General features: G+C 44.1%; 1 protein-coding gene across 5 annotated transcripts in view; it reads right to left on the bottom strand.

Annotated features, from left to right (window-relative positions):
- PCDH19 (protocadherin 19) overlaps positions 1-12,535 on the bottom strand; it is a 128,449-nt gene that overhangs the window by 58,875 nt on the left and 57,039 nt on the right. For 4 of the 5 annotated variants that reach the window (XM_075896753.1, XM_075896754.1, XM_075896752.1 and 1 more), the window contains exon 3: positions 3,831-3,889. In XM_075896753.1, coding sequence (XP_075752868.1) covers positions 3,831-3,889 — 59 coding nt within the window. Of the gene's footprint in view, positions 1-3,457; positions 3,599-3,830; positions 3,890-12,535 lie in introns of those variants that run through there. The other variant, XM_075896755.1, reaches the window with a different exon arrangement.

Genomic DNA, 12,535 nt, shown 5'->3' with positions numbered 1-12,535 from the left:
AGAGTTCCCAATATTTGTTGAGGCAAAGTGCTCGTGAGAGATGCAAAGAGCTGAAGGCTGGGAAATACTCTTCTTTGGCTTGCAGATGGATGCAACATTGGAAGCAACCAACCCTAGAAACTTTTGGCAGCTATGTAAACTGTGGTACAAGGTACAACTTTAAGGACATCAGCCTAAACACATTGAAATGTGGCTCGTTCGTGAAGAACCGCAAGGTCAGCAAAGACGACAAGCTGATACCGCAGCATTGTGCAATCAATTGGCTACTGCTGGGGAAACGGAAGGAGAAACCAGTGGAAGTGCCCATCCATGAACAGACAAAGGCGGCCTGCAAAGGACAGCGACTGAGAAGGAACGGAAGAAGCAGAAGCTAAAGGAGCAGGTGGATAATAATGAAGGAACCTTGGGGTTCTTCAGGAACGAGCTACATTAAGCCACTTCCTCTCCAGTGATTCATTTGTAATGAAAGAGGTGCAAGGGCTCAAGCAAATTTTTACTTTCATTACTGATAGCTCCAGCACCTCTGAGTTTGCCCTATGAACTGCCAAGCTGAGGTGCGCCAGGGCTGGCAAGCCCAGGCATTAATTAAGCCCTGCCCCTCCCATTCTAGTGCTGACAGCACTTTGACCAAGCTGATGTGGAGATTATTCCTCTCCACTCAATTTCATTGCTTCTGTTTGCAGCGCAGGAATACCTACCGGTGAACCAAGATAGGGGCCCCATTCTGCTAGGCACTGTACAAACATAGAGCAAGAGAAAGTCCCTGCCCTAAACAGCTTACAATCTATCTTGGCAGGCATCGCAAAGCTCAGTTTCAGAACTACCCACCCAGGAGCTCTTTCACTATGTCCTTCAACACTGTTTTGACTGAAAAAGAACCAATAGATTATCTCCTCAGCTGGTAAAAATAAGCATTGATTTCACTGAAGCTATACCCAGCTGAGGATCTGGCCCAAACTTCCCAGCCAGCTGGCTTTGTCGAAAATAATTTAGTCCTGGGAATGGTCTGCACTTCAAAGCACTGAATTACTAGACATTTTCATTACTTTGCAAAGCCCCTTTTGTGTCTCCACGGAAACTGAACGGACCACCTACCATTTCATGCTTTGCAGAACCACAAAGGGGGAGAGGGTTGTGAAAATACATGGAAACCTTCAAAAACTATCTGTTAAATAAAGATGTCCCTATTGACGCCACTGCCTGACTAGAAGGAGAATTTTAAATTAAGAAAACCCTCAAATCCTGGATTAATTTTTGTGCATGAGAGTGCGAGACCAAAAATAAAAATGGTATAAACAGATTAAACAAACTCACAGATTTGGGGAGATTTGTACAGCAAAGGTTGAGCAACTATAACATTCCCACAAAAGCAAAGATTTTGCTGAATTAAAATGATTCCAGTGTTTAAACAGATGACATTTCAATTCTCAAATGTCTGTGTAACATTTATGACATTCATTAGACTTCAAGTGCAAGACAAGTAAAAGTGTGGGGAGGAGACTACTGTCCTACACAGAGTTACCGTTCATGTGCAAGCAATCTGCATGACAATGCACTTGTCTTTCCTGCAGTGAGACAGGTCATAATGCAACAGTCACACAACAGGTTTCCAGAACTGCCACTTTTCTAAAGGCAAGGCAGGTTTCTGAGTATCAGCAGTTGCAGGAATCCCAGAACAATTGCCTCAGAGTAAACTTTACTGTGGGAGTCAGGAATGTGGCTTGCTTTTATGTTAGGCGTAAAAAAAGAAAAAGATTAATAGATTTGTTTTTGAGAAGAACGAACCCTGACTATATTGAGAGGAGCGATATGTTGCAGGCAGCCCATTTCTCTCCAGCAGTCACGTTATCGTTGCTAAACATCGTGAACAACGCAAACAAATATACCTGCCCATCACTGACTAAACTGAAGCTGCTCAGAAAATGCACTTGTAATTCCCTCCTTATATTTTTACGATGTAAATAAATGGGATTTTAGCCAGTGAAGTAATTGGATTTTCTCTACTGTTGGGGGAATATTTAAACAGTTCAGGGTGCAGTTGGGCTGTTACACCTTTGCTGCTCCACTGTCTTCAAGAATAAAACTATCTGGATAAAATGGCAGAATTTGGTCCAGGAGTTGACTCCCAGATCGTAAGCTGGGAAATGGGAGGGAATTCTGAGTAGGAGACAGGGCTGCTGGATAAGCAGCTCTGTTCCTCCACCGCTCATGGGCTGTCTAGTCCAGTGGTCACCCACTAGGAGATCGGGATCTACTGGTAGATCTTGGAACCTTTGACAGGTGATCCTAAGACCAGGGGCAGCCCATGACTATAGGCCGACTAGGCCGTCACCTAGGGCACCGCCTTCAATGGGGCACCCGATGATGACGTCAGTCCATTGACAGCCGTGCAGGTGGGGGCGCTGATCACACGTTCCGCCTGGGGTGCCAGCTGCTGCAGCCTGCCTTGGACAACACCTGCCTAAGAGGTGTGGCCAGGAGGCTATCAAGTTCTGGCACTTCATCTGCCCCTCTCAGCACTGCCGTGCTGCTCCGGCCCTCTGCGTTGGCGGTCCTCTGGGAGCCTTCTGCTTGCTGTGCAAGGCACAGGAAGAAGAGGAGGGCATGCTGATGTCAGGATGCCCCTCCCTCCACCATGTACCCCATTTCCACAGAGCAAAGGGGGGCAGGGATGGAAAGAGTTTGCTGGCTGCTTTGGAAGTTGTGCAAGGCCAGGAGAGGGGTGAGCCTGCCTTAGCCCACTGAACCTCATCCAGAAGCCACCTGTGGTAAACGGTGCCCAGATGGAGCCGGCATTCCGAACCCCAGCCCCAGTCCTGAACACCTCCTATACCTCAAACCTCTGCCCCCAGCCTGATAAAAGCAAATGAGATGGGGGAGGGAGGAAGGCGTGAGCTGGGGCGGAGCCTCAGAGAAGGGGTGGGAAGGAGGAGGGGCAAGGGTGTTTGGGTTTTAGCTAGATCCTGGGTTACACTTAAATTCAAAAAGTGATCTTATGCTTAAAAAGGTTGGAGACCCCTGGTCTAGTCCTACCCTGTGAACAGGAGTGGAGTAGCTTTCCCTCCCAGCCCCCAGGGCACAGACGCAGGACTTACCAGAGATCCACATCTCCTGCACTGCATTGCGGCCTCCTGGTTAGATGTCATTTGGCTTAGAAATGGAAGGGGGGGGGACAAAGTTTTTAGACTTTCCCCATAAAATAAATTCATCTCTCAGTTAAGATATAACCAAGTTGAAGTCAATGGAGTTAAGGTGGGGTGATGGAAACCTTAGCTAATTACTGGGAGCAGAATTTACCCATAGGCTAAATTCACCAAAGGGATAACTGCTGGGCTGAAAATAGGCTGACCCTTTAGTTGTACTAATGGGGGGGGGGGAAGAATCCCAAAAATAGTGTAGATTGCTTTACCATTTCAACTAAAATAGCGAACAAACATCAAAAACAAATTACCTGGCCCCAAACAAGTTTCTCTTACCTCCTCACCTGGCAGGGTGCGCTCACCCTCCAGATCTAACATTGGATTCCTATGCTTTCAAGTGGAATGAAGTCCGTACATTTTAAAGTTGTCAGGGTAACAGCATTTTGCCTAAGTCACTGCTAGTTCTCAGTGAGGAGGCAAACAAAAAAACAAAAAAAGATTTCCCTTTATTAAAAGCCACGAGCAATGGGATTTAATAGGAAGTAAATACTGTTTTAAAAAAATCAAATGATTATTCCCAAAACATTTTGCACACAAAACATCAAGTAGTATATAATAGGGCAGAAAAAGCATGCTAAACAATTTGAATTTGGCTATGCAAATGGAACAGTTTCAAGCACACCCACATACCTCTTTATTAAGTGGGCTCTGCTGTTCACGTAGTTGGAATCAAAAGAGTAGTTTTCAGTCTGCAAAGAAAAGAAAAGGGAGAGAGTTGTAAATGCAGTTCACCTAGGAAATGGAACCTCAGGTTCGCAAGGTATGTTGTATTAAGGACAAAGTTAATTAATTGGTAAATCCTGCATCTAAAGATGCCACCCTGGGCCCAAGCCAGCTTATTCTTACTCGGGTAAAATTCCAGCATCTACTGGGAGCGTAACCCATGTCAGGAATGTAGAATAGGGCTCTGTAGTTGGCATAATTTCTGCCTTCAGATCCACATGGGCAACCCCCTTTGGGCCTAGTCCTTACTCAAAATATGAGCCTGCATGAGGCATTCCCAATTTCCTTAATGGCACTCAGACACTCATCTGATGGGTGTATTCAAAAGTCGAGAGACAGTGTGGACCAGCGAGCTAGGACTTGGGAGAGTTGGGTTCTGCTTCTGACTTGCTACAGGGCCTTGAGCAAGTTGGCAAGGCCCAACTTTATAAAAGCGGCCTCCATTTCTGAGCCGCCCAGCTATCGGTGAAGTCCATTGGAGCTGTATATGCGCAGCACTGCGGCCTTCAGAGAATCAATCTGGAACCCCAAAATGGAAGCACACAATGAAGGGAGATTTCTTTCAAGGTTGACTTTCCCATTTCTGTGCCCCAGCTGTAAAATGGGGATACTGACACCGGCCTACCGAAGAGAAGGAGCAGCTAGGAGTTTACACAGCAGTGCAACGATTACTAGGAACGCATAAGTTGGGAGTGCCATGTGTAATACAGCTGCATAACAGAGCCCACCAGCCTCACCCCAGCAACAGTCCCACGGGCTCAATGAAAGCTGCCTTCATGGGTGTGAAGGTGAATTTGTCCCTTCGAGAGCAAGAAATACATCAGATGCAAAACGAATACCTTACATGGCAGCCATTTTTAAATAGCAGCCAAAGTCTCTAAGCCCTACCGGTCTTTATCTAAACAGTTGACAAAAAAAGGCTGACGGGCGACCTCAGAACAATTTGCAGAGAAGAAACAAATGTGACCACACTCTGTTACAAAACTAATTGCTTTTAATTCCCTGATGGATCTGGTTCTGCGTGTGGTAATTTGGCAGAAAGTTCAAAAGGTATTTTCTTATTAGTGTATAATTAACATGTTAAAATATTTATTGCATAGATATGTAAATACCAGCAAGGTAATCCCCTGCTGGAGAATTTAAAGTGGGTGCTTTATTTTAAATCTTTTTGTTAAATACCTATACGAGGGCATCCCTGAGTTGCATTTTATTACAAAAAGCAAACAATGAGGGGTATGCTTAAAAGCAGGATGGAACAAGGGAGGGGGACAAAAATCAGCGCTTGTAAAATATGTTGTTTGCAAGCAACACCCCTCATCCCAAGTTTGTACTTAAGGCAACATAATTTAAAGTTATATTAAAACTCCAACTGCCTCTGGTTTTCATAGGAACAGGTATTGAACAACCAGAACTTGTGTAGAAGAAAATAAAGGTTCTGTGTCTCAGGCTATCAGGCTATGGAATAGCCTCCCAAGGGAACTGATGAAAGCTGCATTGCTTGAGTTGTTCAAAACACAGGTGGGCAAAGATTACAGACTATACCATAGGGATCCATGTGGATTGGCCAGGAAGGGAGATGGGCAGCAAGGCCTGATAGTTATTCCTGCAGTATAAGTATTAGCACATTTTGGGATTATTTTTCTGTCCTGGGCTATGGGTACTTTGAACAGACTTGAGTCTCTTTGCTCCAGGCATGTCTCTCTTTCCCCTCCCTATTTCCATCAAACAAACCACCACCACCTTTTAGTAGCACCTGGCAGGGGTGCAAATTAGGTAGGCCCACAAAGTTTGAACCTCTGCATTTCATATTTGGGGTCTGCTTAAAGCCCATGCACTAGCCACAGACACCGCTCTTAACTGCAATAGAGTTTTTGCCGCTCTCAGCTTTGCCTTTCCAGCAGGAAATTTATTTATAAACAGAGGGAGGCAGAGTGATAAAGATAACAAAAGTCTCAGCATTAAATTAATTGAAGGATGGGTAGATCATGAAAACATTGCCAAATATTTCAGTAAGATAGGAAACAAAGGGCAGGAATAACTAGTGAGAACTGAGAGGGTTAAATAACAATGAGCTCCAGGAGTCTGTATTGGGACCAGTACCATTCAACTTATTCATAAATGATCTGGAAAAAGGGGTAAACAGATGATACAAAATTACTCAAAATAGTTAAATCCAAAGCTGACTTGCAAAGAGTGACAAAAGGGATCTCGACAAAACTGGGTGAACGGGCAACACAATGGCAGATGGAATTCACTCTTGAAAAATGCAAAATAAGGCACATGGCAAAATATAATCCCAACTATCCATACATTGTGATGGGGGTCTAAATTAGCTGTTAACACTCACGAAAGAGTTTTTGGAGTCAGTGTGAATACAGTTGTTCCCTCAAAACATCTGCTTAATGTACAGTGGCAATCAAAAATGCTAACAGAATGTTGGGAAGGAAAGGAATAGACAATGATGAAAATATCATACTGAAATATGAAAATGTGAAAATATCATATTGCCTCTATATAAATTCATGGTATGCCCACATCTTGAATACTGCGTGCAGATCTGGTTGCCCGATCTAAAAAAAAAAAAGATATATTGGATTTGGAAAAGATACAGAGAAGGGTAACACAAATGATTAGAAGTAAAGAACAGCTTCCGTATGAGGAGAGATTAAAAGGACTTGACTTTTCAGCTCAGAAAAGAAATGATTTTGAGGGGAGGAATATGTTGAGGTCTATCAGATCATGAATGGTATAAAAAAAAGTGAATAAGGAAATGTGATTTACTCCTTTATGTAACACAAGAAGGTCACCCAATTAAATTTATAGGCAACAGAAGAACAAACAAAAGACATTATTTCTCCACAGTCAATTTGTGGAATTCCTTGCTGGGGGGTGATGAGAAGACCAATATTGTAACAGGGTTCCAATAAGAACTAAATAAATTCAAAGAGGATATGTCCATCAGTGGTTATTAGCCACGATGGGCAGGGATGACGTCCCTAGCCTCTGTTTGCAAGAAGCTGGGAATGGGAGATATGGGATGGGTCGCTTGATTATTGCCTTTTTTTAATCATTCCTTCTGAAGCGCCTGGCATTAGCCACTATTGGAAGGCACGATACTCGATTAGATGGACCATTGGTCTGACCCAGCATGGCCATTCTGATGTTCTTATATAAAACCTATATGTATCTGCCCCGTTGCAACCCACTAGACCCCACTCCAGCGAGAACCCAGGAGTCCTGACAGGAGAACCCTGCACGGATTCAAAATTTGTATGCACATCCACACGTGTATGTGCAAAAACAAGTCACCGAGATCCACACTGACACCTGCAGATGCAGATACCCATGGAAATAAAACGGAGATCTGCGAATTTGAAGAGTTCTAGATATGAAATGTGTATCCGCATCCATGTCCGCAAAAATGAGCTGTGGATATCCACATCTACATGCGCGGATGCGGATAGCTGAGGATTTGCAGGGCGCTACTTACTGACAGGGTCTCTCTCTCTCTCTGCACTTAGTAACAAAGTCAGAATGCACATTAAAGAACACTGGTTAAGGTTAAAGTCTTAAGTGACTTGCCACAAGATGTCAGGACATGTTAGTATTAGAGCTAAGTGGATCTAATATTTAATTTTCTTTCTTACATAGGAAATAGATACGGTGCTCCTGTCAACTAATTGTCAAGTTTTCTGCCAAAAAAATAGAGGTTTCAAGTGCTGTAGTCGTCCCTGTAAAGATGTGATTGAGGGGAAGAGCGGGGAGGGAGAATGACAGGATCAGATCCCCCCCGATTGGCTAGTACTGGGCATGCTCCATAACACTGCTGAAGCTACTGCCCTCCCTCTGCCCCACTTCCACTATTGTGACATGCACAGGTTTCCCCACACACACACCCCTGGCACTGGGACCTAGTAGTAGGCCCTCTGCCGCCATCCCATATTCCTATGGTGCCATATGGCAGGCTTTGACATTGCGCCATGCTCCCTGCCTGCAGTATACACTACTCACACAGCAACAATACAAGCTGCATTGGGCATTAACACAGTTTGGATCTAGTCAGCTCAGGGAGACATAGGCGGACACCAGAAAGAGCCACGTTTTGCTCTCAATTCGCACCTCCCTTTAGGAGACACAGGGGCACATCCCAGGTCAGAAATTGGAGCTAGATTATTTCATTAAACAGAAGGCAGCCCAATTCCTCCCTTTTTCATAGTTGTGCGGAAACCCAGCCTCTCTGATCCTGGTCGGAGTCTCTAGGCACCACCATAATACACATAATAATAAAAACAGCCTGGAAGAAAAGGGGGGGGGGGGCGGAACAGCTTGAGTCACAAAGAGCCAACGCTGGTCCAAATTTCCTCAAAACGTGGGATGTTCAGCTGTAGCATCAACCCTTCCCCACCCTCCTGTTTGTAAGTGCTACTTTGGAGTATGATTTCCTGCTCTTAGGGCAATTATGAACACAGTACAAATAAATCTATGCATCTTTAATGCTGCAATAAATAAAGCAACGCAGAGCTGCTGCCAACATAATGGTACTGGCAGGATGCACCAAAGCAGGGCTGGACAGGATACCAAATCATGCGCCAGTGGAGGCTCCACTCATGTACCAGGAAAATAAAGCAGAAGCGGCATTGGTTAAATGTGACCTTTTCTGAAATGCAGCACAATATCTAATTTAACAAACAGGAGCCTCCCTTCAGAAACGTGGATCCTCTGAAGCTGGAGGAGTCGGCCTCGCATTCAGCACAGCTCCGTTATTACTTTCACACAGTAATTACTACTGTAGAGTCACACAGATTTATTGCACCCACTACTAGTCCCTGCAGTTCTTGCATCCTTGCTCTTGCAATATCATTTTGATGGTTCGAGTGCTTAGTGTCTCTGTCGGAAACACACGCATGTATTTTTAAACACACACAGAGAAGATTTACATGGCATAAGGTTTCAGACGCAGTGTTTATCCATCCACCCTGATGCTTCCACTTCAGAACAGGCGATCTGACCCATCCAGAGAGACCTTGGGTGTATTGTCTTCCACAAACGTGTTGGAGTGGGGGGAGCGAGAAGGGGAGAACCAGGAATGTACGTGTTCTAAAGAATGGTGTGGATTGCAAATAAGCAATGACAGCAGTTGAGCGATGGAGGACAGGAGGAATCAGAGGCAGCTTTAAAGCAATCACTGCTCTGATGGAAGAGCACTGAATCATCTTGTGCTGTCAGATGCAGGGCTGGCTTAAGCAAATGTGGAGCTGTTCAGCTGGCCTCCTCCCCAGCTGCAATGCCCCGTCATCAGCATATGACCTTCTACACCCACCTGCCTAAATTCCTTTAATATGCCAGCTGTGTGTGGGGTTCAGTCCTATTACGGAAAGGAGGAAGGGAAAGGGTGGGTGGAATAAAAACATGCCCAGAGCTGCTGTGTGTTTGTGCAAGAAGCTAAGGGAGTAACAGATGGAGGTTTCCTGCTAAATAGGAGGAGAGGAGAAATGATGACGTGCCCCAGTAAATAGGGAGAGGTCATGATCGTCAGCAAACTCTGCCAACTCACAGGAGGGGGTTGAGCCTGTGTGGGTCAATAGCCTCCATGGCGGAAGAGTCAGCCGCACTGTTTACACTGGACTGCACTGTTCACTGGACTGAACGCCAATGTGTCTTTTTACTCATGCTGCCAGACCACGCTGGCTCCCAATGTCCGTCCTGGCCAGCTTCCCATCAAGATCTCCCAAACGCCTTGCACCATTTGTCAGTATCACATGCCCTCTGATACCACGACATCTGGCCATCACGTCGAGGCGACCACTGATAAAGCCCTACTTAGTGGCTCCCAAGTTCTAGACAACACTAGTAAAATTGCTGGGAACTGGTCCCTACTAGTGTGGTCTCCACGGCAGAAAGCAGAAGAGTAGCTTCAGGGAAAGCAAGATAATTTGAGAACTTCAGGACAAACAAAGCCTAGTAGCAGCAACCCCCTTTGGCACCCACAGGAACATTCAAGAGGGTTAAATGCACCCAAGTAGGAAAAAGCTGAGTTTGCAAAATCCTCAGGCAGTTCACTCATGGCTTTCAAAAATTTCTCATTCGGTGGATTCTGAAGTTCACCCAACCCATACAGCACCCCTGCTTAAGAGCTGCAGCTGAACACCCCCTACGAGTATTTCACACTATGATTGGTGGCAGAATCCCTGTTACCTATCAATGTTACAGCAGAGTTACACCTGGACCCTGACCTTACTGCTGATAAATAAAAATCCAGACAGACAGGATTATGGTAATGAATAGGGGTCCACTTAGATCAAAGGAAAGTTGCACATTTTTGCAAGTTGGTCACAGCAAAAATAACAATTTTGCAGGTGTGTTCATACATTGTATCTATATCTACATGTACAAGGATTGCATTATTGTACTTCTGTTACCTTTATAAGTCACCCTGGATCAGGGAGCCTGCTAAATAAATAAAACAAACAACAAAGGATAATAGCCAAAAGGTGTACATAATGCTTAGAAATGCACATCTATGCTTAACTAAATAAAACAGTCTATTTTATTTGTTAAACATTAGCATGCAGTATTTCAGCAGCAGCTGCAGTTGACATCTTCTGTCCATACATTGAAACTGCATGTTCTGCATCTACAGAATCAGTAGGAATTGAACGGCAGCATTTTGCCAACTTTCAGAGCTTTGGAAACCAGTCAAAAACAGAGCCTCAAAACTCCATTACTTTTACTGGCATCTGGCATTCTTTGAGAAAAATCAGAAGCAGCACATTTGTTGCCATCTTTCTCCCATTCAAGAACTGCTTGAATTAGCTTCAGAGTCAACACACACAAGAGATCTGATGTGGGTCAAAAATGCAGACAAACATTCAAAAAGTAAGCAACTGGTTGTTTAAATGGAGAGGCAGGGACTGATCCTACTGGTTTCTGCTATTGACTCGAATGCTTCTCAGCTGTGGCTATTTTCAGTTTGGCATTCTGCAAGGGTACCATTTCAGATTTTGGTTGGAGGAGGGTGACCTGTGCACACCGTGATGTGGGGGGGAGGGACTGAGGACAGGGGTTTCAGCAGTGTTACTAAGCATCCTCAGTACAAGCCAAATGGTGAGGGGAGGAACCAACCCCATCTGCCCTTCCCCCACACACAGATCATCTCTATCCAGGGTCTACTAAGGGACTGGAAAATGCTACTATTTTGGGGGGAGGAGGCAGACAATTTAGCAATTAGCTGACAGGAGCACTGTATCCAATTCCTATATAAAAGAAAGAAGATGAAATAAATATTAGACTCACTCAGCTGTAATACTGACATTCTGATACCTTGTGGCAAGTCACCTTAAGGTTAACATTTTAATGTATATTCTTACTTTTTACTAACTGTGGAGAGAGACAGACTTTGTCAGGACTTCCAGGCTCACTCTCAGCTCTGGAAGGGAAGTGAGATCTAGTGGGGTACAGCAAGGTTCAGACATTTCAGCTCTATACAAGAACAATAAAATGGTCATGCTGGGTCAGACCAAAGGTTCTTCTAATCCGGTAACCTGTCTTCCAACAAGGGCCAATGCCAGGTGCTTCAGAAGGAACAAACAGAAGAGAAATTCATCAAATGATCCATCCCATGTTGCCTATTCCCAGCTTCTGGCAAACAGAAGCTAGGAACACCATCCCTGCCCATTCTGGCTAGTAGCTCCTTGAACTTATTTTGTTCTTATTGGAACCCTGTTACAGTTAGGGCCTTTCCACTATTTCCTGGCAAAGAGTTCCACAAGTTGACAGTGGAAAAAATAAATTATTTTGTTTGTTTTCAATCTGCGGTCTATACATTGAATTGGGTCAGCTTTTTGTGTTATGTTAGTGAAGGAATGAATAACATTTCCTTATTCTATTTTTCCACACCATTCGTGATTTTCTAGGCTTCTAACATATCCCCCCACCCTTTAGTCATTTCTTTTTGAAGCTGAAAAGTCCCAGTTTTGCTAATCTCTCCTCATATGGAAGCTGCTCCTTAACCTTAATCATTTCTGTTGCCCTTTTAGTACCTTTTCCAAATACAATCTTTTTTTAAAGAACTGCACGCAATATTCAAGATGTGGGCATACATTGACTTTATATAGAGGCAATATGGTATTTTGTCTTATCTATTCCTTTCCTAATGATCCCCAATATTCTATTAGCTTTTTAGACTGTCACTGCACATTGAGCAGCTGTTTTCAGGGAATTATCCACAATTATTCCAAGATCTCTTTTTTGAATGGTAACAGCTATTTTAGACCCCATCATTTTAGTATGTATAGCTGGGATTGTATTTTTCCATGCACATTAGTTTGCACTTCACACTGAATTCCATCTGCCCTTGTGTTGCCCATTCACCCGGTTTTGTGAGATTCCCTTTGTAACTCTGTGCAGTCAGCTTTGAAGTAGCTCCTGTTCACCCCTTTTTCCAGAACATTTGTACATTTCATAGCAGTGATCCAAATGCAAATCCCAGCAGCACAACATTCATTCCTACCCTTTTTTACCCCTATCATGTAAATAGAGTACCCAGTGATGTTTTCGTGCTGATCTAACGATCCTTCAATGACTGGAATGCCCAGCCTCTTGTTATGCTTAAT

This window comes from Pelodiscus sinensis, chromosome 13, assembly GCF_049634645.1.
Source record: "Pelodiscus sinensis isolate JC-2024 chromosome 13, ASM4963464v1, whole genome shotgun sequence".
Classification (NCBI taxonomy): Eukaryota; Metazoa; Chordata; order Testudines; family Trionychidae; genus Pelodiscus; species Pelodiscus sinensis.
The sequence above is the reverse complement of the archived record's forward strand: the minus strand, read 5'-3'. Positions and strand labels throughout refer to the sequence as shown.